Here is a 27007-nt window from a genome sequence, read left to right as displayed (position 1 = left end):
GCCTTATTGTGTGATAGCACCCAAGGAGGCAAGGGGAAGTAATTTGATGAATGGATAATCTCAGTTTTAAAAAAACAACTCATTCATTCCAAAGGATAATTTCTTGAGAGGAGATAACTCCCGTAAAGTTCAGCACCAGCAGCAGAGGAAACCCAGGAAAAAAACCAAGCCTCCTGCACTTACCAAAAAACACAAGAAGAAGAGAAGGCGTGGACCTCGTCGACCCCAAAAACCCATTCCCCCTGCCGTCCCTCAAGGGAACCTCAGCATGCCCACCAGCGTCTCACTGCCAGTGGAGGCCTCGCATATCCGGTCAGTGTCGTGCTGGGCTCTGCTTTTCCTTTATGCTTTCTGAGCTAGCACCCTGAGAGCACTCTGCTCCAAGTGCTCATTGAAATGCATGCCGTTCCTCCCGAAGCTAGTCAGGTGTCAGCCTAGAACTTTTTTTTTTAATAACAAATTTGGCTAATATCCATACTTATTGATTATAGCAAAGAGAAAAGAGATACTAAAATTTAATTACATACTGTTAAAATTTTGTGGGATTTGAACCCTGGGCCTGTGCACTGTCCCTAAGCTCCTGTTTGCTAGCACTGGACCACTTGACCACGTTAGCCACAGGGCCACTTCTGGCTCTTTTTTTTTTTTCCTTTTCTTTTTTCTCCTGGTGGTTAATTGGAGATTAGAGTCTCATGGGCTTTCCAGCCTAGGCTGGCTTTGAACCTTGATCTTCAGGTCTTAGCTTCCTGAGTAGCTAGGATTGCAGGTGTGAGCCATAGGCGCCTGGCCATTTTTAGTATATTACAAAAATATACTATTAGGAATATAGTATATTTTTTTATTTTGGCAGACTTAAGCATTTTGGCCACATGAATGAAGCGCCAGTTTTAGCTAACAAGCATTTCAGCTTTATTTCATTTTTAAAATAATTTGAACTTTTACTAAAAAGCATAAAGGGCACACTGAATACACCAGCTTCTAGTTCATCCTATTCATTTTAAGTGCAGATGTTGTCTAGTAATGATTGTGTTGTTGTTGTTGGTGGTGGTGGTGGTGGTGTGGGGGGGCATGAGGGGGGTCTTGGGGCTTGAACTCAGGGCCTGGGCATTGCTCCTGAGCTTTTTTGCTCAAGGCTAGTGCTCTACCATTTAAGCCACAGCTCCACTTATGGCTGATTTTAGTAGTCTATTGGAGATAAGAATCTCACAAACTTTCCTACCATGACTGGCTTTGAGCTGCAATCCTGTCTCCGCTTCCTGAGTAGCTAGTATTACTGCTATGTGCCACTGGAGCTTAGCTTGTATTGTGAGTAAAGGTTACAGAAACACGACTGCATATGGCAAGCTATTCTTGTGATGTGATGCTTTCCGATTTCCTTCTCATGTCAGAAGACACTGGATTTTCTCCATGGTGAAAAACCTTGTCTTGGTAGTGTTGATGTGAAAGTAAAAGGGGAGTCTTGGCACCAACTGCATTCATTGTCTTCTAGGAGCCCATCCACGCCAGAGCTGAGTGCTGATGAGCTGCCGGATGACATTGCCAACGAGATCACTGACATTCCACAGGATCTGGAATTGAACCAGGAGGACTTTTCAGATGTCCTACCCCGGCTACCTGATGACTTGCAAGATTTTGATTTCTTTGAAGGTATGGTCACTAGGTAATTTATAGAAAATAGGTTTTTATTTTGTTTTGAGGCAGATTCTCATTGTGTGGCCCAGGGTGGCCTTCACTCTTTATCTTTTGGCTTTAGTCCTTGGGTGTTGATAGTACTAGAATTATATACCACCACACCTGGCCTGGGAAATAGCCTTTGAAATGTGTCTAGAATGTTCCTCCAAAATATAATGTCTTTTGCCAGGCACCAGTGGCTCATGCCTGTAATCTTAGCTACTCATGAGACACGAGGATCATGGTTTGAAACCAGCAGGCTGAAAAATGCCCGTGAGACTCTTATTTCCAATTAACCACCAGAAGTGAAGCTGTGGCTCAAAGAGGTAGAGTACTAGCTTTGAGCAAAAGAACTTGGGAATAGTACCCAGGCCCTGAGTTCAAGTCCCCTGACCAACAGAAAAGTAAGTGTGTGTGTATATATATATATATATATATATATATATATATATATATATATGCATCACATACACATAGATGTATCCATATGTCTTTCATTGTAATTAGAAAAACATGAGTAAAGTTATTTTACCTTTTTCAGAAGGTAAGGAGTAATTTTTTTACCATATTAAAATAGTAGATTTATGCTGATAGCTTGATTTGTAATTTCTTTAAAAAAATGAACAATTTAATTTTTTTTTAAGTATACATTAGTTGTACCCAGGGAGGTTTCATTATGACATTTCCATCCATGCATACAGTGTATTCTGGTGAAATTCACCTCTTTTGTCATTCTCCTTTACCCAGTTCCCCCTGTAGGACAATTTCAACATGTTTCGTTGTTCTGTTTTCATATAAGACATTAACTATTTTCATCTTCATTTATCCTCTCCATTGCCCTTTAAAAAAATAATTAATTTAAAGGTGAAATACAGAGGGGTTACAATTACCTAGTCAGGTAAAGAATACATTTCTTTGGAAAATGTCACCCCTTCCCTCCCTTGTTATTTTTGTTTTGTTTTTATACCAGCAGTGGAGCTTGGGCATTTTTGCTCAAGGCTAGTGTTCTATTCAAGCCACAGCTCCATTTCTGGCTTTTTGGTGGTTAGTTGATGAATCTCATGGATTTTCTTATTCCATCTGGCTTTAAACTGCCATCCTCAGAGTGCAGGTGTGAACCACCAGTACCTGACTATTTTTTTTTTTTTTTTTGCCAGTCCTGGGCTTGAGCTCAGGGCCTGAGCACTGTCCTTGGACTTTCTCAAGGCTAGAACTCTACCACTTGAGCCTCAGCACCACTTCTGGCTTTTTCTATATATGTGGTACCAAGGAATCAAACCCGGGTCTTCGTGCATGCTAGGCAAGCACTTTAACCACTAGGCCAAACTCCCGGCCTAGTACCTGACTCTTTTACTTATTTTTTTTTTGTCAGTCATGGAGCTTGAAGTTGGCCTGGGCACTGTCCCTGAGCTCTTCAGCTTAAGTCTACTGTCTACCCTTGAGTCATAGCCCCATTTTGCATTTTCTAGAAGTTAATTGGAGATGTCTCAGGTCCTTTTGTGCCCAGGCTGGCTTTGAACCTTGATCCTCAGATCTCATCCTCCTGAGTAGCTAGGATTACAGGCATGAGCCATTGCCCCTGGCTTACTTAGTTTTTTTAACTTCAAAGAAAAATGGGGAAGGGAGCACCTTGAGGGTTTGTGGGGGCTTTTTGTTTTTGATTTTGTTTTTTTCGTTCAGTGCTAGGGCTTGAACTCAGGGCACTCTACCACTTGAGCCACAGCACCACTTCTGGCTTTTCTATGTATATACTGAGGGATTGAACTCAGGGCTTCGTGCATGCTAGGCAAGCACTCTACCACTAGGCCATGTTCCTGGCCCAGCACCTTGAGGTCTAAACTCAGCGCTTCATGCTAAGCTGGTGCTTTACCACTTGACCCTACTTCGTAACGATTCCTTTTGTAGTTATTATTTGAATAAACGTCAAGTTTTTGCCCTGGTTAGCCCAGACTCTGATTTTCTCAGTTATGCCTCCTGTTTAACTGGAATGAGAGGCACATATCTACGACCTCATTCAGCTTACTGGTTGCAATGGAGTAATTTCTTGTTTAAGCTGGTAAGTACTGGGGATTACAGGTGTGTGCCATGACACACGATATGCTGGTTACTTTTTTGGGGGGGCAGGGCCAATACTGGTACTTGAACTCAAGGCTTCATACTTCCACTTGGCTTTTCCACTTACACTGATATTCTACCGCTTGCCTCCACTACTGGCTTTTTTTGTTGCTTATTTGGAGATACTCATAATAGTTTGTTCTCAGCCTCCTCAGCTAGGGTTACAGGCTTGAGATACTGGCCCCTGGCTTTAATTAATGTTTTTTAGTAATGGAGATAAAATCAGTCAGTTTATGGACTTCCATTTTATAAAAATTAGGCTGAAAGGGAAAGGTTAGTGAGTAAGGTATCCCATGAGCATTTTGAAAATTAACTTACAACCAGAACAGTGTGTGTGTGTGTGTAGTGGTATGTTCTTATGTTCCCTAGCTGACCTTTTACAGGGAAGTCCAGGCATAGACAAAGTTAGGTGAACCTGCCCTGTGCAGCCTTGTTTTCTGTCTCAGTGACACTAATATTGTAGGTACAAAAAGGTATAGTCAGGTCAGGCGTGGTGCCTCGCACCTGTAATCCTTTAGCTTTTCAGGAGGCTGAACTCTGAGGATCTCAGTTCAAAGCCAGCCCGGGTACTAAAGACCGTGAGACTCTTACCTCCAGTTAACCACTAGAAAACGGGTAATGGTGCTTGGCTCTAGGGGCAGGGTGGTAGCCTTGAGCTAAAGAGCTGAGGGACAATGCCCAGGCCCAGGGGTAGGGTGGTAGCCTTTAGGTGAAGAGTTCAGGGATAGCACCCAGTCCCAGAGACCAAGCTCCACTACCCCCCCAAAAAAAGATATAGTCAGATGATCAGCATGAGTTTCTAAGTTGGTAAATTCTTAGGAATTTATCAGTTGATAAGATAGTTTTGAGACTATTCTCAATAAACTAATAATGGTAATTCTAAATTTTAGCACAGGGATTATTTCACATCTGTCCTAAAGATTTATATTTTGCCTTTTCCTTTTAAGTACAGTTCTTAGAAACTTCTCTTTCAAGAGGGACTTTTATCTATTAGAATATTGTTAAAATAATTGGAGTGAATTGTTTTTTAAATCATTCTTGCTGGCTCTTGTTGACCCAGGAAAGAATGGAGACCTCCTCCCGACTACCGAAGAGGCTGAGGAGCTTGAACGGGCTTTGCAGGCTGTCACTTCTCTTGAGTGCCTCAGTACCATTGGGGTACTTACCCAGTCAGATGGGGTGCCAGTCCAGGAGTTGTCAGACAGAGGACTAGGAGTGTTCTCCACAGGTACAGGAGCTTCAGGAATCCAGTCCTTGAGCCGAGAAGTGAACACAGACCTAGGGGAGCTACTGAATGGGCGTATAGTACCTGACAATTTTTCTAGTCTCGAGCTGGATGAGAACCTGCTCCGTTCTGCTACCTTGTCTGACCCACCTACACCCCTGGCAGGGCAGATCCAGGGGCAGTTTCCTGCCCCTGCCAGTGTTGGCCTTACTTCTGCCACTCTGATCAGCCAGAGTGCACTTGGGGAGAGAGCCTTCCCAGGACAGTTTCATGGACTTCATGACGGCAGCCATGCCTCCCAGAGGCCACATCCTGCCCAGCTGCTGAGCAAGGCAGATGACCTAATCACCTCACGACAGCAATACAGCAGTGATCATTCACACTCCTCGCCCCATGGAAGCCATTATGACAGTGAGCACGTGCCGTCCCCCTACAGTGACCATATCACCTCTCCCAACGCAGCATCCTTCTCTGGTGATACTATGGCAGCTACCTTTTCAGCAGAGATGCCCGTCATGGCACAGCACTTGCTCCCAACCCAACTCGAGGTGCCACTTGGCGGAGTGGTAAACCCCAGAACTCACTGGGGCAATCTCCCTGTCAACCTTGGAGATCCCTCTCCCTTTAGCAACCTTCTTGGCGCAGATGGACATCTTCTTTCCACTTCCCTATCCACACCACCCACCACGTCGAACTCAGAGACCACACAGCCTGCCTTCGCCACAGTGACCCCCAGCAGCTCCAGTGTGCTTCCGGGGTTACCGCAGACCAGCTTCAGTGGCATGGGGCCTTCCGCGGAACTCATGGCCTCCACCTCTCCGAAGCAGCAACTCCCTCAGTTCAGCGCAGCCTTCGGCCACCAGCTGACTTCTCACAGTGGCATTCCTAAGGACCTGCAGCCCAGCCACAGCTCCATAGCCCCTCCGACAGGCTTCACAGTAACAGGTGCCACGGCGACAAGTACCAATAACGCATCTCCTCCCTTCCCTTCTCCCAACTGAGCGCGTCTGTGCGGGCAGGAAGGTGGGGAACGTGTTTTCTATCTTTGTTTCCTCCTGTGCCCCGTCCACCCTTTTCCTAAAGAAGATTTAGAGACGGCTGGCGGGGGTCCAAGGGCTCCCCCTTTCAGTTGAACAAGTGGCCGTGCAGTGGACCTCACTTCAGTGTTCACATGTGCTCCTTAGCACTGGTGCTCATTCTCTCCTGGCAGGTCCTCCCGGCGGTGGTGTTCGCGGTGGTTCAGCACAGTGACTGGATAGGATGGATTTTTTTTTTTTTTTTTTTTTTTGCAGCAAGCCCTAGAAGTGGAAGATACCTCAGATTACCAGTGCCCTTTACTATTTCCTAGTGTGCAGATCAGTGCTTTCCATTCTGTAGCCAGGTTTTTGCATAGGTGGCTCTCCAGAGAATGATCCTGTTAACTGAGTTCCTGTTCAGGAGGTAGTGGGTGGTATGGAGGCAGCTCAAGGCCTGACCTAGCAGCAACTGCCAGATACCACAGTGAGGTTAAGATGCCATTCCTAAAATGATATGGTTAAGAATCAAAAAAGATGTCATTGACCGCCTGTGAGTGTGTGTGCACCCATGTGTGTGTTTTGTGCAGTGCAGGAAGTAACTGTCCCATTGCTTTGTTGTTTGTTCACCCCTGGAATGAGAGTAAGGCTCTGTTTTCTCCTACATCTCACACCACCCTAGTAAGATTGGTCATGCTTTAGCCCACTGAGTTCATTCAAGTTTCCTAAATAGGGAGGGTCTGGTCATGTGAATAAATAGCACAGCCCTTTTCCTCTCAAAGATAGTCCTGAAGAAACAAGGCAGAAGAAGATGCAGTCATGTCTCTTGACTAGGAATGTCATGGAAAGCTTGCCTGCAGTGACTTCCAGGGCTCCCGGGGTTCGGGGGTCTAGGGGTCATTTTGCCTTTTCAGAAATGTATTCGTTTCTGTGTCCCTTGCTTATGGAACATATTTGCAAGATGTCATTGAAGAAACTATTTCGATGTGAAAAAGCAGGATAGGTCAGATGGTTTGAAAGATGAAATGTGTGAACTCCTTGGTCCATCTTTTGCATTCGAAGTTCATGTTTACAGTAGTGATTCTTTGGTAAGATTTGTAAAATGTTGAAGACGCTTGTTGATTCAGTGTGCCAGTTGTGAAGTGGTGTGTAATATCTGAAGGATGCACATTTTAAAGTTTCTCTCAAAGCAGAATGTAGAAATCGACACAAATTTTCCCTGCCTTTGGTATTTTTTAAAAAGAAGCTTAAGTTAGGCTTGAGTCAATTTGCAAATAGTTTTGGAAAAAATTATTTTAAAGAATCAGGATTTTAGGATTCAAAATCCTATTGGGAGTTTAGTAAGCTGATGGTTATGAAATAATACATGAAGTTTCTTCCTGTCTGCCTTGCCCTCACAAGAAGGATTGAGCTAGATTTTAAAGGCATCTCTGCTCTGCTTTTCCTGAGAAGTGTGCTATCGCATAAGATACTGTTAGCTGGCTTTCATACCTGTTTGTTGTGATTTAAACGTGTGTTCTAAAAGATGAAGTACATGATGTGGAATAGTAACTCATTTGTCAGGGATGATTAGTTCTCAGTTCCTTTCTAATGGGTCAAGGTTTGGTTGCTTTCCCATTTCCTATGGATATTCTTTATGCTCATGCTAATTGTAACCAATCCCTTCTTTTGAAAAGTTTTCTCCTCTGCTTTTTGAAGGAATGGTGGTAATCAGCAGGCACTATGCAGATACCTCGTGCCTAAGATATTGGAGGGAATGTCACATGACTGTATGAAATCATAATACGCCCTATTTTGTATTTATTGAAGTTTTTTTGGGGGAGGGCCAAAATATGTTTGTAATATATTTACTTTTTTTTAAATCATGATAATTAATTGGAAGATTTATTTTTAATAGCTTTGCCTTTTGCAGATTGATAAATTTCTAAATTATGTCATAAAGCAAAATTATATTTGGTATCACCATAAATTTCTATTCTGAATAGTAAAAACAGATCATCTGAATATTTCTCACCTATGAACCTTTGTCAGTACAATGATGATGAGTAGTTGCCTCTGCTCTAGTGTCTTTTCCTTTGCTAAGCTGCATTCCTAGTGACGTTGTTTTGTTTCCAGTGTGTACTAAGTAAAGGTTGTAGCAGAGCAGCGCAGGCACTTCCTAAATCAGCTGTTTGATAGCAAAGGGAAGGTCCTGGGTAGTTTATTTGAACTTTTTCTGGGTATTTGTCTCTCATGATTAACATTCTTTAGGTGTCAAAACTGTGTTTGCAGTAAGTTGCACATTTTATTGGTTTGCAATTTTCTGTTTTTTTTTGTGCATTTAAAAGCCCTTTTCTGCTTTCTAGTAAGGAGGCATGAAGTGATCAGGAATGTTGCCAGTTACAGCTTCACACCAAAAATGTTGATTAAATCCCTTTTGTTTAGATGACCGTTGAGCAAGGGGCCATCTTAGGAAGTACCAGCCCGCCTAGGGTTGAGGACATAGCAGAAGCTTGCCTTCCTCTTTTCATTTGCTTCAAGACAAATATCCAAACTTGCAGTTGCTCTACCCTTGTAGTTCCTATGAGTCCTTGTTGGAAGAGAGAAGAAACACTGTAAACCCAGAGATACCAATATGTTTTTCTTCCCATTATGTGGGCAGTTTTGGTTTCTTAGTATTGGGGTGGGCTGTTAATCCTCAAAGAAAGGAATAAAGTATATTTTACTCCAAAAATATGAAAATTAATATCTTTTGAAATAGCACTTATATCAATGTAAGGCAATACTGGAATCAAAAAACAAATCTTGTATAAGGTCCTAAAACTAGTAAAAACTAGTTTTTATTCTAGTGTTCAGTGTGTGAGAAAGAGTGGCTGAAAAGGCTCACTCTGTTTCTGCAATTCTTTGGGACCATAGATAAAGGCCAGTTAGATCATGTTACTGTGATTTAATTTTCAAAGTTGCTGCAGTTAATGGATGTTTTCTGTGCTCTTAGGATCTGAAACTTGTGGACTGTGATCAATAGCATCCGAAGGAAAGATGGGCTTTCTCTCCCTTAATGTTAATGCTACTTTAATAAAAGTTTTGCCCTCTGTACAAATGGTTTAGCAATTTTCACTGCTGAGTAGGTTTATCTAGTTAGTAAACAATTCAGGACAGTAAACAGCAATTACACGTAACCCACCAAGTGATAGGCTATGCAATGGAAATATTTCTAATTATCATCGCAAAGCTTATACAGCAAGAGATTATTTTCTCTAATAAGCCTAGAGAACATACCTGCTTTATAAATGACTTCCTGAGCAGTTCCATGTTGGCAGACATTATAGTGTATCTGGTGTTCCTCTTTAAGATGACTATTTTATAAAAATCAAATGGTAGGTATCATGTTGGAAAGTGATTAAGGACTAAAGGAAGCTAATACTTTAGCTTTGCCAAAAAAAAAACTGTAAGATTTTTTTCTTTTCCTTTTTGGCGGTACTGGGGTTTGAACTCAGGGCCTTGCGCTTGCCATTAGGTGCTCTACCATTTGAGCCATGCCTCCAGCCCAAGGTTTATGTAAGTCAGCCCAGTCTTTCACCTAGAAGTTGGGGAAATCATCATTTTCTGTAACTTACACAGAGGCATTGCTTTAACAGAATCTGTCCTCAATCCAAAATTGTAATCCGTAGTGAGCAAGATAGTCCTTTATCTAGGAAGGACTCCAGTCCATGCTGCTCACAACTTTTTTTTTTTTTTTAATACTTCTGTTGACTTATAGCTTGGACTTCCATAAATTTGGCACTAGAATTTGAGCACATGGAAGTGAAACGCTTGCTGTCGGTTCAGTGGCCTTCCTGCTCTCTCTCCTATGTTCTGGCTTCCTAGGGGATGGTTGATGGGCTTCATTAGGGCACCTGAAGGAGAATGATGCCTTCTGTCTAACTGCAGAAAGGTTCGGAAAGTTGTCAGTTGATATTGCCAAGCCAGAAAGATATTAACACTAATTATCTAATAGATTTGAGATTCATTAAAAGATTGTAGATGTCAAGTTTCCAGCTTCATTATCCTTTCTTTTTAGCCTTTTAACTTAAAAAAAAATTAGTTCTATTCTTAATTTGATCTAAATAGAGTGATAGAATGGTTTGCTGAATGACCAACAGAACCTTCCAGTTTCATGAGACAGTTTAGAGAATTCCTTGAAAGAAAATATAGTCATTTTGAATAGTCTTAATTTGAATCTCTTTCATCACAAATACTTAGTTCTAAGGGTTTTTCCTAATAGGAATATATTTCATAGACTATAAAAATACCTATTTTCATTAATTCATGAATGACTATCGATGGTTTTCCCCTCAAAAAATGAAAAATAATGGGATCTTCACTGGCATTCTGTAGAAAAGTAAAATAATTTAATGATAGTTTAATATCTTGATCTTTTAAAGCTTTCTTCTATCTTAATTGGAGTGAACTAAGTCATGTTGAGTAGAATAACATTTTAAATCCTGTCTTCAAAAGCTTTGTAATAGGCTGCCTGTGAAGAACATGTGTATATTCAAGCATTTTCCCCAGAATGGTTAGGAGAGAAGACAGCACATGTGAACAGCTAGATCTCTTCTAATAGCCAACTTTATTGCTGTGACAGTTGTGTGTCATAGAGATCCTTTGGTTTAGTTAGCTTTCCCCTCGGCACTGTGTTACAAAGCTAATTAAAGGAGATGTGACGTTTCAGAGAGGGAGCAAATTTGATCCAACTTTATGTTCTGTTCCTGAATATCAGAAATGTTTGGGTAGTTTGAAGAGCATAAATCTAAAAAAAGTCTTTGAGCTATCTCAAGTTTAGTTTTTCTAAGAGAAAAGTCCATCTGACTTGTAGTGTGCTCTTTCTGGCTTGCTGCTGTCCACCCAGCACTGAGGTGTGCGTGACACACACATGATCTGTACTGACTTCGGCTGAAGAGTAATAGAATCCCCTGCGTTCACTTTCTGTTGGTTTGTTTAAGCTGGGGACCACCCAAGTAAGCTCTGTGTGCACCCAAAGTTCCCCATGGAAAGCCAACTTTCCAGTGTGCAGCGCAGAAGGCTCCAATGCAGACAAAGACCACACCATTTCTTTTTCTCGGGGAACAGACCAGTTTCCTCAGAAAGACCTCCAACCAGCCCACATGGTTAAGGTGCAGTTGGTTTCAGTGGGTTAGTGCAAAGAACATGGTGGAAAGCTTTCCTCTTGATGATATTGTTTGCATTCTTTCCTCTCTGCAGTGATAGCTCTTCACTGTATAGTATTGAGTATGTCTCAGGGATTCCTCGCGGAAATTAGGGCAGTTTTTAAAATTAAAAAAAAAAAAGTTTTCAAAGAAACTAAAGGTGACTCATCATTGAAGAGAGCGCAAGAAAGAGAAAACATTTTGATTTTGTAGCCCGCGGTGTCTTGCCTAGGACTTTCTTCCTTTCTATTTCAGGCTCTCATCTCAGCTTCAGTGTGCAGAATCCTTTCCATCACGCACAGCTTTAAAACTTTTATTTAAGAATTTCCTTCCCCAATGAGCTTTCAGAATACTTATTGTAGATTTTAAGAGAAAAGGTATATTAATTTATGCTATTAACATCACCTCATAAATTATAAGTTTTATACTAAAGCTGTATTGAGTGTAATGAATTATGTTGCCTATGTGTTTAATAGCTAAAAAATTATATATGAGCTTTTTTTGGTTTGTTTTGCTTTTTTTTTTAAATAACAAAACTAGTGAAGCACCTTTTTACACTGGATTTCTGCCGTATCAAGGTGCATAGCTATCCTTTGCTACCTTGCAGATATATAAAACTAAAAGGATATCCTGGGGCCTCAAAATGTAGAACACCTTTAGACCATTTATTATTGTCCATAGAACTGTTGAGAATCATGTTCTTTAGTAAATGATCTGTGGTTTACACTTACGATGGCTAGAAGCTTAGTTACAGGGTAAGTAGAAGTACATAGATCAAGTAAAACTCCAACTACTGTAGCTGGAACTTGTAAACTAAGATTTTAAGATCTCTTTTATTTCCTATGGATTTATTCTTTAATTTACAGTTTATTCAGTAAGTCGGGAAGTAAAATAGAGAAAACAATAAGTCTAGATGTTCTCAGTATCTTATTCAGGAACTTTTTTATCCCTCCTCACTAAGGAATTCCCACTGTGACTTAAAAATAGAATTAAATGACTTGTGTGCATGTAGATGTCTGTTTTTTTATACACATGGAAAAATATACATTGGGGGCACGTGTGTGAGAGATGTGAATGTGTGTTTATGTGAAAATAGAGGAATGGGACCGAATGTATTGTAGAAATATGATTTATTTAGTTGAGGATATGAGAGTTTCTCATAGTCCCTTGTATAAGTACACCAAATTCTTCATTATGTTTGGTTAAAAGGCTAGTTCTGGTATCAATGTACATTTCATTTAAATTTTTGGGTTAACTTACCCTGTTTTTAAAGTGATATGAAAAATAGCGGATTTTAAGACCAGCCTCTCCATTTTGAGCATAAAAATGGGAGAGGGAGAGACAGAACAAACAGATCCAGATTGAAGCTCTATTTATCCATTTGGGGTGATGGGACCAGAGAGCTGTTGGCCCTTTTTTATGCTAATATTTTTTTTCATATTCTAAACAATAAATGCTATTGATCTTGGTAAAGGTAAGAAAAGCTATAGGCCTTCTAGAATGAAACTTTGAAAGAAACTTTGAAGGGGCTGCTTTGTTTGAGGAGTTGGTGGGACCATTTCACCATGCATATTTCAAAGCTGAGGTAATGTCAATTATTTCCAAAACATATTTGAAAAAATTTTCCTCAGTCGTGCCATTACTTACAAAGTTATAATGCTCCTGCTCCCATCTTTTGGCTGTAGGAAAAATTAGACTACCCTTGACTTTCATCCAATTCATGTGGGATTTAAAACAAAACATTCCTGTATTTTGAGTTTTAGGTTGCCATTTTACTCTGTTAGCATTACTGGATTATCTGGTGATTGAAAATAGTCAAACTAGAGTTAAGTGCTCTACTCAACATTATTTTTCAAATAAAAACCATATGCTTTGATATGTCAGAATACCTTACAATGCATCTGAATCTGTACTTGTCTCTGAGGTCTTATTTACTACATCTTAGCAAAAACCCAGGAAAGCTTTGTATGTTCATTTTTACACTCGTATTTTTGAAGCACCTCCCAGTTTCTTTCACTTTTGCTTTTGGATTTTAAGAAATCTGCATATTTCTTGTATATATGCATGCAAATGAAAGAAGGGAGTCTGAATTGGTGCCATTTTTCCCTTCAGTGGCTGGTTAGTGGGATTTTCTAGACTATATTCCCCCTGATGGGAGGGTAGAAACAGACCCCTTTGTGTAAATCTGTACAGAGATGTGTATATGGGATGTGGTGGCACTTTGCTGAATGTGAATTTGCCTTGTCCATGGAAAGATTGAAAAGTATTATGTTTATTTATACATTTGTATAAATCTATATATACATGTATGCGTATGTGTGTGTATAGATAAAAGCTATATACATACATTTCCCTAAAAGTGTGTGTGTGTGTGTGTGTATGTGTGTGTGTATGTGTGTGTGTGTGTATGTGTAACAGGTGAACAACCTTTGTTAAGCAAGATTATATGCCTATGGAAAATTCTGGATTCTTCTGTAAGCAGAGGAGGTGAGAGTCTAGAGTACATCATTGGAGCATTATTTTATTTACTGCTATCCTAAATGAAAACTTGTCTGTTCTTACCCATCATTTTCACTACTGTCCATCTCCACTACTTTCTATGGTTACTATCTCATCACAAAAACAAGAGCATCACTGCAGGTGCTGGGGCTTAAACCCAGGGCCTTTTACCTGCTGGCGAAGTGCTCTCTCGCTGAGCTGCATGACCGGCTCTGTATCATATTTTTTTCCACATCTTTATGCTTTCTAGCTAGAAGTATTTGGCTTTCATTAACTTTTAAACTTATAAAGATGTTTGTCTCTGAAATTTTTCCCAGAAAACATGTTTCAGTAATTTTTTTATAATTATCTTGAAAATGGGGTAGTACTTTAAAGAAAAAAATGCCAATAAACAATATTAATTTTGAAAGTTCCTAATTTTTGGACAGTTTACTTAAATTGAAAAGAACATATAATTGAACTTAGGATTTTGTGATTGATAGTATTAGGTATTTCCACACTTGTTGCCATTAAATTCTCACTTACATAGCTTGATTTGTTCTGTGATTGAACCAAATTTACTGTTATGAAAGCATTCACGGTCATATGGAAGCCTCTTGAATCCTGAAACTGATTCATGTTAGTCACAATGAAAGTAATTAATTCTTCGGAAATGAATTCTGCTCTATTTCATTTTGACTTTTCTCAGTTGTGAGTTTTAACTTTGCTGCAGCTCTAGAAAACTTGCATCCCTATATATTGTGCCTTTAAAGCTCTTATGCACACACAGACAGAAGTGTATATATACATGTTACAGCATGTGTACATATACTTTTCGTATATATTCACACAGTATGTTTCCAGTATATATTGTGTGAGTGGACATTCAGATTCTCAAAGGCAATGAAAGGTTGCCCTCTAGGTATCTATGTATATAAATAGTGTTGATATACCTGTATATACACATGTATATGGATGAGTTCTAAATGGCAATCTTTTACATTTAGCAAAATGCTGCCCCCTACTGGAGTAGTCACTGCAACAGCAGTATGTAATGATTTAAAGATACAATTATCAAAATTTATTTAAAGAACATGTAAAAGTGTCATCTAAAGACATCTACACATTATTTATTTATATTTTCCCTTCTATTGTTGCATTTGTTTAACTGAAAGGGAGACTTATTTTTTAATGCCATTTGTGAGGAATAGATTTATTGAGGAATTTCTTTTTTGCATTTTTCATCTCTGAAATGGAGATGTGTGCCACCGCCCAGCCTGTTTATTTCAGCCATAAGGCAATCTAAATACTTCCATTTGTAAGTGTCATCCACTATCAACCCGAGTAATTCACCAGTTTGCCTCTTCTTTTCATTAATAAATAATGATCATTGAGATCATTTTGCCTGGGGGAAGTTAACTACTCTCTTGCTGCAGGGAAATATATCACCTAGTCATTATTCTGCCTTGTTCAAAATTCAACTTTGAGAAAAGACAGCTTTCATGAAGCTGTCTTAAGCACATTGTGCATTTGTTTAGTTAAAGGTCTTCCCAATTATTTTTAAAGACAATTTCAAATTGTAGGTACTTGACAAAGGTTTATTCCCGTGAGTTTCAGGTGGATTTTCATTAGTATCAGTTTGATGTGCTATACACAAGGACATTAAGTGGGGGGAATGATTGGATTTAACTTTATGAGGGATTGGCATCAGTTTGCATCTGAGGAACTTGGCAGAGAGAGGAAATTGATGGACTGCCCTAAACTGTAGGATAGTAGGGGTGACCATGGAATGAGGCTAGTCAGGAAAACTAAAACAGAGGCTGAGGTTAGAATGGTTTTACCCAGCAACTTAGCTGGAACTTGATATTAGAATCAGTCTTTCACAGAAAGCCTTTGACAATTGTGTGGGTCTAATGACTCTAGTATAAAGTGTACTCTACTACACTAAAGTGTCAACTGAAACCAAGTTACAGTGGGAAATCGAAGGTGAGGTAGCTCATTTGGAACCAGTACATGACAGACAGGTTGGACAGTTTTAAAATGTCTTCTGACAAAGTAACTGCACGGTAGCAAGGACAAGCAGCTCTTGAAGCCCTTCTCGTTCAGTGTTCTCATTCACCTTGGCGCAAGTGTGTTGAGTACATGCTGTACATTAAAAATACATAGTGGCTTAAAGGAAACTTACAAACCAACCCTTCTCTGTTCATAGTTTAGTTATATGCACAAAAACTGGGAACCACTCATGTCTGCACAGACAGTGGAAAGATGAGGTGGTGGGCAGGCTTTGGTAAGAGCCACATATCTGGTGGGAAAAACCTATCTATGACATTGGGTGTGGTGTTTGTGGTTAGGAATAATATCAAGAATGGACTTTTGGTTTGTAATTTCCCTTTAAACAAAAAGATAGCTCCCATTTTCCATATATCTCTCAATGAATGTACTGTATTACTGTTTTAAAAAAATTTGATGAAATAATGGATTGGTCTCCTTTTGTTATCTGGTCCTTGTTTAATTTGTTTAAGGGTTTTTGTATACAAAAGTTTACATTTTTATGTATATTTTTCTTGTGTAAAAACTGATGTAATATGTGTATAAAACACTGTATGTATTATCTGTATATAGTGTGACAAAATGATTTTTCTTTCTTTCTTTTGGATGTATTAATAAATCTTGCTGTGAAGTATTATTGTTTCTTGTATCATTTCTTTGTCCTGGGTTTTCGTGGAGGCTGCTAATCCAGGGTAGGTATTTTCTTCGTTATTTAAATGAGGTACTTCTTCATCTTAAATTTTATCAATAACTTAAGCAGATACATTTATGGATTAACAGTGATTTTAAGTTATTGTAGCTGTAGTTCAACTAAGGTAACTTACCTAAGCCCAAAGTACAACAGAAATTGCTTTTGAAATTCCATGGTTTTTTTTTTTTTTTTTGGTTTTGGTTTTCGTTTTTTTTGCCAGTCCTGGGCTTGAGCTCAGGGCCTGAGCCCTATCCTTGGACTTTCTCAAGGCTAGAGCTCTACCACTAGAGCCTCAGCACCATTTCCGGCTTTTTTTTCTATGTATGTGGTACCGAGGAATCAAACCCGGGTCTTTGTGCATGCTAGGCAAGTACTCTACCACTAGGCCAAACTCCCGGCCCCAATTACATGTTTTAATGGTAATCTTTTTTTTTTTTTTTTTTTTTTTTTTTTTTTCTGGCCAGTTCTGGGGCTTGAACTCAGGGGAATAGGCACTATTCCTGAACTTCTTTTGCTCAAGGCTAGCACTCTACCACTTTAGCCATAGCACCACTTCTGGCTTTTTCTATTTAGATGGTACTGAGTAATTGAACCCAGGGCCTTATGCATGCTAGGCAAGCACTCTACCACTAAGTCACATTCCCTTTAATGACAATCTTACGACAATTTTTATTTTATTTCACCAAAAGCTCTTCTATCTTCACCTTCATAGTTTCATAAACACAAGAACAATTTTATGTTGTATAAATGAATGATTTTCTCCTCTTTAAAAAGAATTGTTATGAAAATGATATACAGAGGGGTTACACTTGTATAGGTCAGGTAATGAGTACATTTCTTTTTGGACAATGTTAACCCCCTCACTCTCCCAGTTAACTGAAGTATAAAAAACAAAACAGCGGGCTTAGAATATAAATTGGAATTAGAGTACTAACACTGATTTGATTCCCAGCACCATCAAAAACAAAGCCTGTGAAGCTTGTCAATAATGGGAATTATTATTTATTAAATAAACTACAGCTTTCCCATTACCAAGGAAAGACTTGGTGTAGACTGTTTTGTGATATACATAAAGACTTAAGAAAATTTCCAGACAGGGGCTGGGAATTTGGCCTAATGATAAGAGTGCTTGCCTCATATGCACAAAGATCCGGGTTCCATTCCTTGATATCACGTACATAGAAAAGGCCAGAACTGATACTGTGGCTCAAGTGGTAGAGCACTTATCTAGGCCTTGCGAAAGCCCAAGGACAATGCTCAGGCCCTGAGTCCAAGCCCTGGGACTGGCAAAAAAAAAAAAAAAAAACCAACCCAAAAAACAAAAACAAAACCTCAAACCAAACAAAAAACACAAAATTTCCAGACAAACTAGTAACTACCCAGTCATGTTCATTTCATAGAGGTGTATGTGTGTGTGTGTGTGTACGGGGTGGGGAGGTACTCCAGTATATTTAAGATATTCTGAAATATAATGTGTATCACTAACATAGCATTATCATTGTTTCTGCTTTTGAGATTGGCAGAGAATAGAGGACTCTACTCAGATTGATACTGATACGTACGTCCATTTCTTGTCCTTAGGTAAAAAGCCTATTGGTGTGATGTTTGCACCGAGTGGACATCTTTGAAGGGGTAATGCTGGGATCCTATGGAATGACACATGAAGGCAAAAATTAGTGTAGGGTGGGGGGGCTCACACCTGTAATCTTAGCTACTCAGGAGGCTGAGCTCTGAGGATCATGGTTCAAAGCCCAAGCACAAAACAACCTGAGACTCTTATCTCCAATTAACCTCTAGAGAACGGGAGGTGGGACTTGGCTCTAGGGTAGGGAGATAGCCTTGAACTGAAGAGCTCAGGGACAACACCCAGGCCTAGGGTAGGGCGGTAGCCTTGAGCTGAAGAGCTGGAGACAAGAGCCCGGGTGAAGTTCAAGCCCCATGAGTCCCCCAAAATAAAAAAAATTAGTGTAGGTAGGTGTGCTGGTTCACGTTTTAATCCCAGTACTTGGGAAGCAGGAGGATTGTGTATTCAACACAACCTGAGGCGAATAGTGAAACATTGACTCAAAAAAAAAATAGTGTAGAAGATAATACAGTTTCATTAACTTATCTCTTGAGTTCACTGAGATAAGCAATAATTCTTAAGAAGCCCACTTATTTGCTTAGTTTGTACTTAAAAACTATGTAGATCTAAATGTTAGGTGGTGTAATTTTACCCCTTTCAAAGGTATTTACCCTTTTTGTTAAATTTACCCTAGAAAGGTAAATGGGTCGTGGGACTTGAACTCTGGGCCTGGATGCTATCCCTGAATTCTTCAGCTCAAGGCTAGCACACAGGACCACTTCTGATTTTCTGGAGGTTATTTGGAGAGGAGTCTCATGGACTTTCGTGCCTAGGCTAGCTTTGAATCTCTATCCTCAGATCTCAGCCCCCTTAATATCTAGGATTACAGGTTTGAGCCACGGGCACCTGGCTAGAAACCTTTTTTCCTTACCAAGATGTGACTAGAGTCCTATTTAAAATTTCTTCTTTGAAATCCCTGTGATAGATGCCAAATACTTGGCTCTGAAATTCAGTCAAGCCTACATTCTATAGCTATTTCTAGTCCTTTCCGGTCTTCTGTCTTTCTGGACCTCCATTTGTTTGTATATATTCATATTCTTTGTGGTAATGATAGGGATAATGAGGCACATGAGGATAGATTACAATTAGATTCTATGTTCAGAGCAAAGCTGCAGGAATTATATAAATTGTCATGTCAGGAGATGTGTTCCAATTAAAGGACAGGAGCAATTGAGATGACCTTATCTGAACTGAGCATTAAAAAAATGGGCAGTGTTTGGGCCTTCAGGAATGAAGAGAATATTCCAGATAGAAATAGCTTAAGCCGTTTGAGAACATTGATAGTCCAAGGGAGAAGAGAATGATGGGAGGTCAGTCATAGGGTGGAAGTTTAGAGTATGTCTGGAGATGTGCTATGATCTGGGAAGACCTGACATTCTGGTTTATGTAATCCTAGCTGGTGGTTTATGTAATCCTAGCTATTCAGGAGGCTGAGATCTGAGGCTTATGGTTCAAATCTAGCGCAGGCAGGAAAGTCCATGAGACTCCTCTCTAATCAGCCACCAGAAAATTGGAAGTGCTGTGGCTCAAAGTGGTAAAGTTCCTTGAACAAAAGAGCTCAGAGACACAGAGAGCTTCGTCCCTGAATTGGAGCCGCACAACCACTACCACCACCACCAGCAAAGGTTTGTTGAAGAGAGATGAGACTGGAGGAGGCCACTGCAATCGGCTCAATTGTAAAATCGGACATATAAGTAAAAATGTAAAGGACTTCAGAAAGATACGAGATTTGAGTGTGATAGGTCATGCTTATGATTTCAGCTTTTAGGAGGTAGACCCAGTTTGAGGCCAGTTTGCAATATATAGACTGCCTCAAAAACAAGAGTAACACCAAAACAGGATTCGCAGACTGGTAGTAGGTGGGGAAAGGAAGATATTCTGAGAAGTTATTTTGACTTTGAATTTCTGTTAAAACAAAAATTGGTGCCAGCAGCAGAAATGGACAGCAGTAGCCTGAAGACTGAAGTTATGGGAGCCAGTAGATTTTTGAGGATACAAAGTTTGAGCTGGGAGCAAAAGCCAGGTAGATGGACAAATGGTTGTTGGTCTCAGAAGGAAGGCCCATGCTGAAGATGTAGACAGGGAAGTAGCGGGCACAGAGTTGAATGTTGAAGTTGGCTGTAAATAATTAAGAAAAAGATGAAGACTGCTAATAGTGAATGCCTGTCTTATTTTATTCTTTGAATTTATTTATAGGCCTAAAAAGAGAGCTTGAATACTTTTCCCAGAGTCTCCATGTAGCGTCTTTTCCTCCAATCCTTACCTAATAAGGATCTGAGGATGGGCACTAACTACCACCACCACTACCACCACCACCACCACCAACAACAACAAAACAACAACCATGTTTCATTGCAATGACCTCTTGAAACTCTAGTGTCATCACTAACTCCCGAAATCTCACTCTCTCATATGGAGTGCTGGCCTGTCATCATTGCACAGTAAACATTACTAAGCCAAATTAGTACCCTGAAGAATTTGGTGACTAGAAACAATGCAGAGCCCGGGCTGTGGTGACTCACACTTGTAATCCTAGCTACTCAGGAGCCTGAGATCTGAGGATCATGGCTCAAAGCCAGCCCAGGTACCAAAGTCCATGAGACTCTTATCTCCAATTAACCACCAGAAAACCAGAAGTGGTGCTGTGTCTCAAGCATAGGGTGGTAGCCTTGAGCTGAAAAGCTCAGGGATAGGACAGAGGCCCAGAGTCCAAGCCCCATGACCCACAGAAAAGAAAAAAAAAGAAAGAAAGAAAGAAAGAAAGAAAGAAAGAAAGAAAGAAAGAAAGAAAGAAAGAAAGAAAGGAAGGAAGGAAGGAAGGAAGGAAGGAAGAAAGAAAGAAAGAGAGAAAAAGAAAAGACAGGAAGATCTGATGTTATGGTGTACACAGGAAATGCTCCCCACAGGTTGGTGTGATGAAAGCTTGGTCTCCAGCTGATGGCACTTGGCTTGGGAAGTTGTAGACTCCAGGAGGTAGAGCCTAGCCAAAGGAAGTAGGTCCCAGATGGTATAACTTTGTTCCAGTTCCCGTTCTTGTTCTCTGCATCCTGTCTGCCATGAGAACATCTTCCACAAGCTCTCAGCACCCTGATATTCTCCCCAAGTGTATGGTCCCAGGCAACTATGGATTGAACTGTCTGAAATGGTGAGCAAAATAAATCATGCCTTTTAAAAATTGTTCTCACAGAGATTTTGGTCACAGCTATGCAAAAGTGATGCTACCAAAAGTTAGTAGAGTGTGAGCTGCTGTTTTGATTGCTTGACAATGTGATTACAAGCTTTTAAAATTGGTTTGTGGAAGGAATTTGAAAAAGTGTGATGAAGTAGTCTAGGAAAAGATTTGGACCTTAATGGGCAACTTTTGGAGAGGCTCAAAAGACCAGAGCGCCGCTAGGAATGGAGATGTTAAGGACAACTGGCTTTCTTCCTTTACACTGTGTCAAGGATTTTGTCACAATGATGAGCAGAGTAACTCCCACAAGTAATTATTGGTAAGGTTGTGGACTTTAGAGCAAGGCATCTTTGTTTCTGATCTCTCTTTGTTGTTGTTCTTGCTAGTATTGGAACTTGAACTCGGGGCCTCAAGTTCTCGTTTGACTCATTTTGCTCACCGCAGGTATTCTAGCTAGGATTACAGATGTGAACCATTAGCTTTCAGCCTTGGTTCTAATTTTGACTCCATTATTTTCGTGTGATCTCAGTGAGGTAATTTCTCATTTCTCTGTTTTGTTGTCCTCATCTGTAAGACTGTTGGGAGCATTATTGGCAGAACTTGTACAGCTCATAAGATAGCACTTGGTATATTGTAGTTCTGTTCATTTTATGGGAGAATGAAAGGTGGATGATAACATAAACTTATTCCTGAAGCAAATGTCTAAGGGAAATGAAGAGGCAGATCAGCTGTGGAGGGGGTGGATATAGGTCGCTTGGGCAAGGCATTTCCAGTGATTAAGAGCGGTCATACAGATTTTCTTATTGGCTTATATCAGTTACAAGATTTTTTTTTAATATAAGAGGATATAGGTAACTAACACATGGGATAACTTTTATCCAATGAAATTTCAAAGAATAGGATGTATCTAGTTTCTGAAATCCTATTAACTGAAATGCAAATTTCCCTTTGCTTAAGAAAGTTTAAAGGTTCTTTTACATTTTATCTTATGTAAAACAAAGCAGCATTGAGTGGGAACCAACTATTATCATTATTGTATTCTGATTTGGAAAATAATGATAAATATATTTTCAAAAAAACCTACTTTGAAAATAAAATACAAGCCGGTGTCAGTATTTCATGCCTGTAATCCTAGCTACTCAGAAGACTGATATCTGAGGATCACAGTTCAAAGTCAGCCTGGACAGAAAGGTTTGTGAGACTTTTCTTTGATACTGAAAGTAGAGCCATGGCTTAAGTGGTAGAGGTGCTAGCCTTGAGCAAAAAGCAGAGTTCAAACCTCTGGATCAGCATCAAAGAAAAGGGGGTGGGAGAGAACATACATCCAGTATCTTATTTTTCTTCTAATTTTTTGGGGGGGATCATGGGGTTTGAACTCTGGATCTGGGCGCTGTCCCTGAACTCTTCAATGCTACTGCCCTACCCTTGAGCCACAGCTCCACTTCCTGTTTTCTAGTGATTAATTGGAGATAAGGGTCTCATGGCTTTGTAGTGCCTGGGCTGGCTTAGAACCTTGATTCTCAGATCTCAATCTCTGAGTAACTGGGATTACAGGCATGAGCCACAGCACCCAGCTCTAAATTTTTATATACTGGTAATTATATTCAAATTTTAATATTGAAATGTGACATTCTTTTTGTACTGCTACTTACATTTCTCTCTGAAAACAAGCACAGCTTGGTTTGAATTTACTTATATTATCATTTGGTTCACTTATCATGTTTCTACTTTACTAACAGACTACTTGACAAAATAGATTCACTCCTCCACAGTTGGTAGTTAGCCTGATTTATATTGGTAAGTCATGTTTTCATACTGACATATAGAAATTACCAGTTAGAGATGCTTTCTTTGGGGAAGTGCTTTGGTTTTAAGACTAAACAATAGTGTTGCTAGAAAATGCAATGAAATATGAAAATGGTTGATTCTTGAATTTCTGATTAGACCATGTTTAAAATGTTTAAGTCATTCTTAAAGCCATTAAGCATCTAGTAGGAAGAGAAGTAATTTTTAAAGCATAATTTCAATATGTATGTGTATGTATGTATGTATGATGTATGTATGTATTCTGGTCCTGCCTGGCACCGTACCTGAGCTTCTGTACTTACAGCTAGTGTTCTACCACTTGAACTTTAGCTCTCCTTTTGGCCTTTGGTGGTTCATTGGAAATAAAAGTTCCATTGGCTTTCCTGCCCAAGTTGGCTTTGAACAACAATCCTCAGACCTCAACCTCCTGAGTACCTAAGCATACAGGCTTGAGCCACTGGCGCCTTGCTAATGTCAGTCTTTTAGCAGAAGTGTCAGCTTTACTTTGGGACATATTGTTAAAACATTCAGGAAAGAACAGTCTTCTAGAAACAGCACTGGTCTGTGAAGAAGTATTCAGGAGTCCAAGTTCTTTCTCTGAATCCAAAGTTTTGGAGGGATGGTCTCTCTTTCTGGGCCTGTTTCTTTATCCATAAACTAAGAACTAGCAAGATTAGTCATTTCTAATCTGTACATGGTGAGCATTCTCCACTCCCCAGATGGTGGTTGGAATTAGAACCTGGCTGTGCAGAATCAGGCACTGGGAAGCCAGGAAGGGGGCATTTGGAGACTTAGTTGAACTGTCTTTCTCTCACCCATAGTTCTTGGCTACCTCTCTCCTCCAGTGGTAACTACATTCTGTGAGGGTCTTTCATTCTCTTCTTCTCTTGAAATCCTGCTCCCTCCATTTCTTGTAGGTAGATCTCAAAAACATGTTTCTCATTTCCCTTTCTGAGTCTCCATAACCTCCTGACAGACTCAGTAGGAATGAACAAGAGCAATTCCCCTGGTGTTTTCTTCTTTGTGGATTCCAGAGTCATTTCAAGGAGGCTGTCCTTCACACTTGACTACTGACCTCTAGGTAGAGAACAATAATCTTGGAACACAGTTTGTTGAAACTAAGATGCCCTGTAAGGGTACAGTACATTTCTAATCCTTAGTGTGAAAAAAGAAGATTGTAAACCACTTCATGAACAAAATTTCATATGGAAATGATAACATTTGGGGGTTAAATGAAAATAGGTTATACATGCTCATTGCACAATGACCTGCTAATCAACAGAAAAGGATTTTCAAAATGTGCATGCAGGAAGTTTTCTTTTTCTTTCTCCCAGTATCAAATGCTTGGGTTGAGTTGAGTTTCCTGAGGAAAGCTGGCATCTGATCACATTAACTTTGTTGGGAGGTGGCGGTGGGAGAGAAAAGGTGTGACATGGAAAAGAGGGAAGCACTCATGAAAAAGACAAAGTCCTTGTTTGTGCACTCCAGTTAATACTTAACTTTATGGGAAGAAAGAAACGTTGATATGATAGACTTTCATTAATGGCCCTGTCCCCACCCTGCAATCATATGGACTTGATTAATTATCCTCCTGTTTTGGAAAATTGCAGACATTGGGAATAGATTTCTCTCTCTCTCTCTCTCTCTCTCTCTCTCTCTCTCTCTCTCTCTCTCTCTCTCTCTCTCTCTCTCTCTCTCTCTTTTTTTTACCAGTCCTGGGCTTGGGCACAGGGCCTGAGCACTGTCCCTGGATTTTCTCTGCTATGTATGTGGTACCAAGGAATCGAACCCAGGTCTTCGTGAATGTTAGGCAAGCACTCTACCACTAGGCCAAACTCCAGGCCCCAGATTTGTCTCTTTTATACCCCAGCTTCATAAGGAAATTTATGAGTTCTCTACCCTTTCCTGGATAAGTAAATGAGTTGTTTAGTTTCATGGAAATGCAATAAGATACCTCACTTAAAAATTATGGTTTCATGTTTTGAAAATAGTAATGAGTAAATGAGTTGGGTAGAATATTTAACAGTTTTGTTGAGTTATACTTCACATGCCACAAAATCCATAAAATTGCATACTTAAAATTGTGCAATTTGAGTAGAATTTTTATTTTAACCAAGTCGAAAAGTAATGATACTTTCTTAGTTTAGTCTTCTTGTGTACATTTGAGTCATATAAATTGCAGATGTTGGGTGACATTGTCCAAAAAGAAATAGTGGGAGTTTGGCCTAGTGGTAGAGTGCTTGCCTAGCATGTACAAAGACCTGGGTTCAATTCCTCAGTATACAGAAAAAGCCAGAAATGGTGCTGTGGCTCAAGTGGTAGAGCTCTAGCCTTGAGAAAGCCCAAGGACAGTGCTTAGGCCCTAAGTTCAAGCCCCAGGACTGGCAAAAAACCAAAAAGAATCTCTAAAAGAAATGGAACTTTTTTTTTTTTCTGGTTATAGGGCTTGAACTCTGCCTGGGCACTGTCCCTGAGCTCTTCAGCTCAAGCCTACCACCCTACCGTTGAGGCAAGTTCCATTTCCCATTTTCTAGAGATAGAGTCTCAGGTCCTTTTGTGCCCGGGCTGGCTTTGAACCTTGATCCTCAGATCTCAGCCTCCTGAGTAGCTAGGATTACAGGCATGAGCCACAGCCTGGCTATTAAGTTGTGTGTGTGTGTGTGTGTGTGTGTGTGTGTGTGTGTGTGTGTGTGTGTGTGTGTGTTTGTTGCCAGTCCTGGGCATGAAGCTCAAGACCCGAGCACTCTCCCTGAGTTTTCTCAAGGCAAGAGCTCTACCACTTGAGCCACAGCACCACTTCCAGCTTTTTCTATGTATGTGGTACCAAGGAATTGAAGCCAGGTCTTCATGCATGCTAGGCAAGCACTCTGCCACTAGGCCAAACTCCCTGCCCCTGTGATTTTTTTTTCTTAGCATTCTTTCAGAACAGAAAAATACTTTGCTGGATAATTTTTTTTTGGTGGGGGGTGCAGTCCTGGGGCTTGAACTCAGGGCCTGGGCATTGTCTTTAGACACTTTTTGCTCAAGGCTAGTGCTCTGCCACTTGAGCCACAGCACCACTTCTGGCTAAAATTTTCTGTGTATGTGGTACTGAGGAATTGAACCCAGGGCTTCATGCATGCAAGGCAAGCACTCTACCACTAGGCTACGCTCCCAGCCTATGTCAGAGAATTTTTAAGTTATTATTTTATATTTACTATCTCCTTCAAAATAAGCTCTAATATAGGATGCCTTACACAAATCCAATCTAGGTTTCATGCTTCTGTTTTTTCAAAGTATACTTTTCACTGCAAAATGTATTTTTTGTCAAATAAAAAAGTTAACCACCATTCTTTGATAAAGGTATGTGCTGATATTTAGAAAACAGAATTAAGGGCCAGGAGGGGCCTGGTGGTTCAGTGCTCACCCAGCATGCACGATGCCCTAGGTTCCATTCCTCAGTACCACATACATAGTAAAAATTAGAAGTGGTGTTGTGGCTCAAGCAGTGGAACATTAACCTTGAGAAAGCCCAAGGATAGTGCTCAGGCCCTGATTTCAAGCCCCAGAACTGGCCAAAAAATAAAAAGAAGCAGAATTAAGAAACGTGAAGAAAGAATGGCACCAGTGGCTTATCTCTGTAATCTTAAACTATTCAGGAGGCTGAGATCTGCCGGTTTCAATGGTAAGCCAGTCCATGCAGGAAAGTCTGTGGGATGCTTATTTGCAGTTACCTAGCACAGGTCTGGAAGTGTTGCTGGGGATGAAGTGGTAGAGTACTAATCTTGAGCAAGTAAAGCTAAAAGATAATTCCAGGCTCTGAATTCATGGCCAACTAACTATTGCCTATCCTTCTCACCACCAAAAAATAAACACAAAGAATTAAACATACCTACTTTGCTCTGTATAAAATGGTCATTTTTTTTATAAGAAAAACTAGGGAACATGCGATAAAAGCAGAAATGCAAATGGAAAATGAATAAGCATGGAGAATCATAGCCATTTTTTTGGTATATGGT

At 40.0% G+C, this 27007-nt stretch overlaps 1 protein-coding gene across 1 annotated transcript in view; it reads left to right on the top strand.

Annotated features, from left to right (window-relative positions):
- The window catches only part of Ino80d (INO80 complex subunit D), a 53819-nt gene extending 47554 nt beyond the window's left edge, over window positions 1–6265 (top strand). The window contains exons 11-13 of the mRNA XM_090354675.1: window positions 95–312; window positions 1490–1647; window positions 4847–6265. Coding sequence (XP_090210801.1) covers window positions 95–312; window positions 1490–1647; window positions 4847–6012 — 1542 coding nt within the window. The 3' untranslated portion in view covers window positions 6013–6265. The remainder of the gene's footprint in view (window positions 1–94; window positions 313–1489; window positions 1648–4846) is intronic.
- The last annotated feature ends 20742 nt before the right edge of the window (window positions 6266–27007 follow it).

The sequence above is a fragment of the Megascapheus bottae genome, chromosome 21 (genome assembly GCF_031878675.1).
Source record: "Megascapheus bottae isolate mThoBot1 chromosome 21, mThoBot2.hap1, whole genome shotgun sequence".
NCBI lineage: Eukaryota > Metazoa > Chordata > Mammalia > Rodentia > Geomyidae > Megascapheus > Megascapheus bottae.
This window is presented reverse-complemented; position numbering and strand designations above follow the sequence as displayed.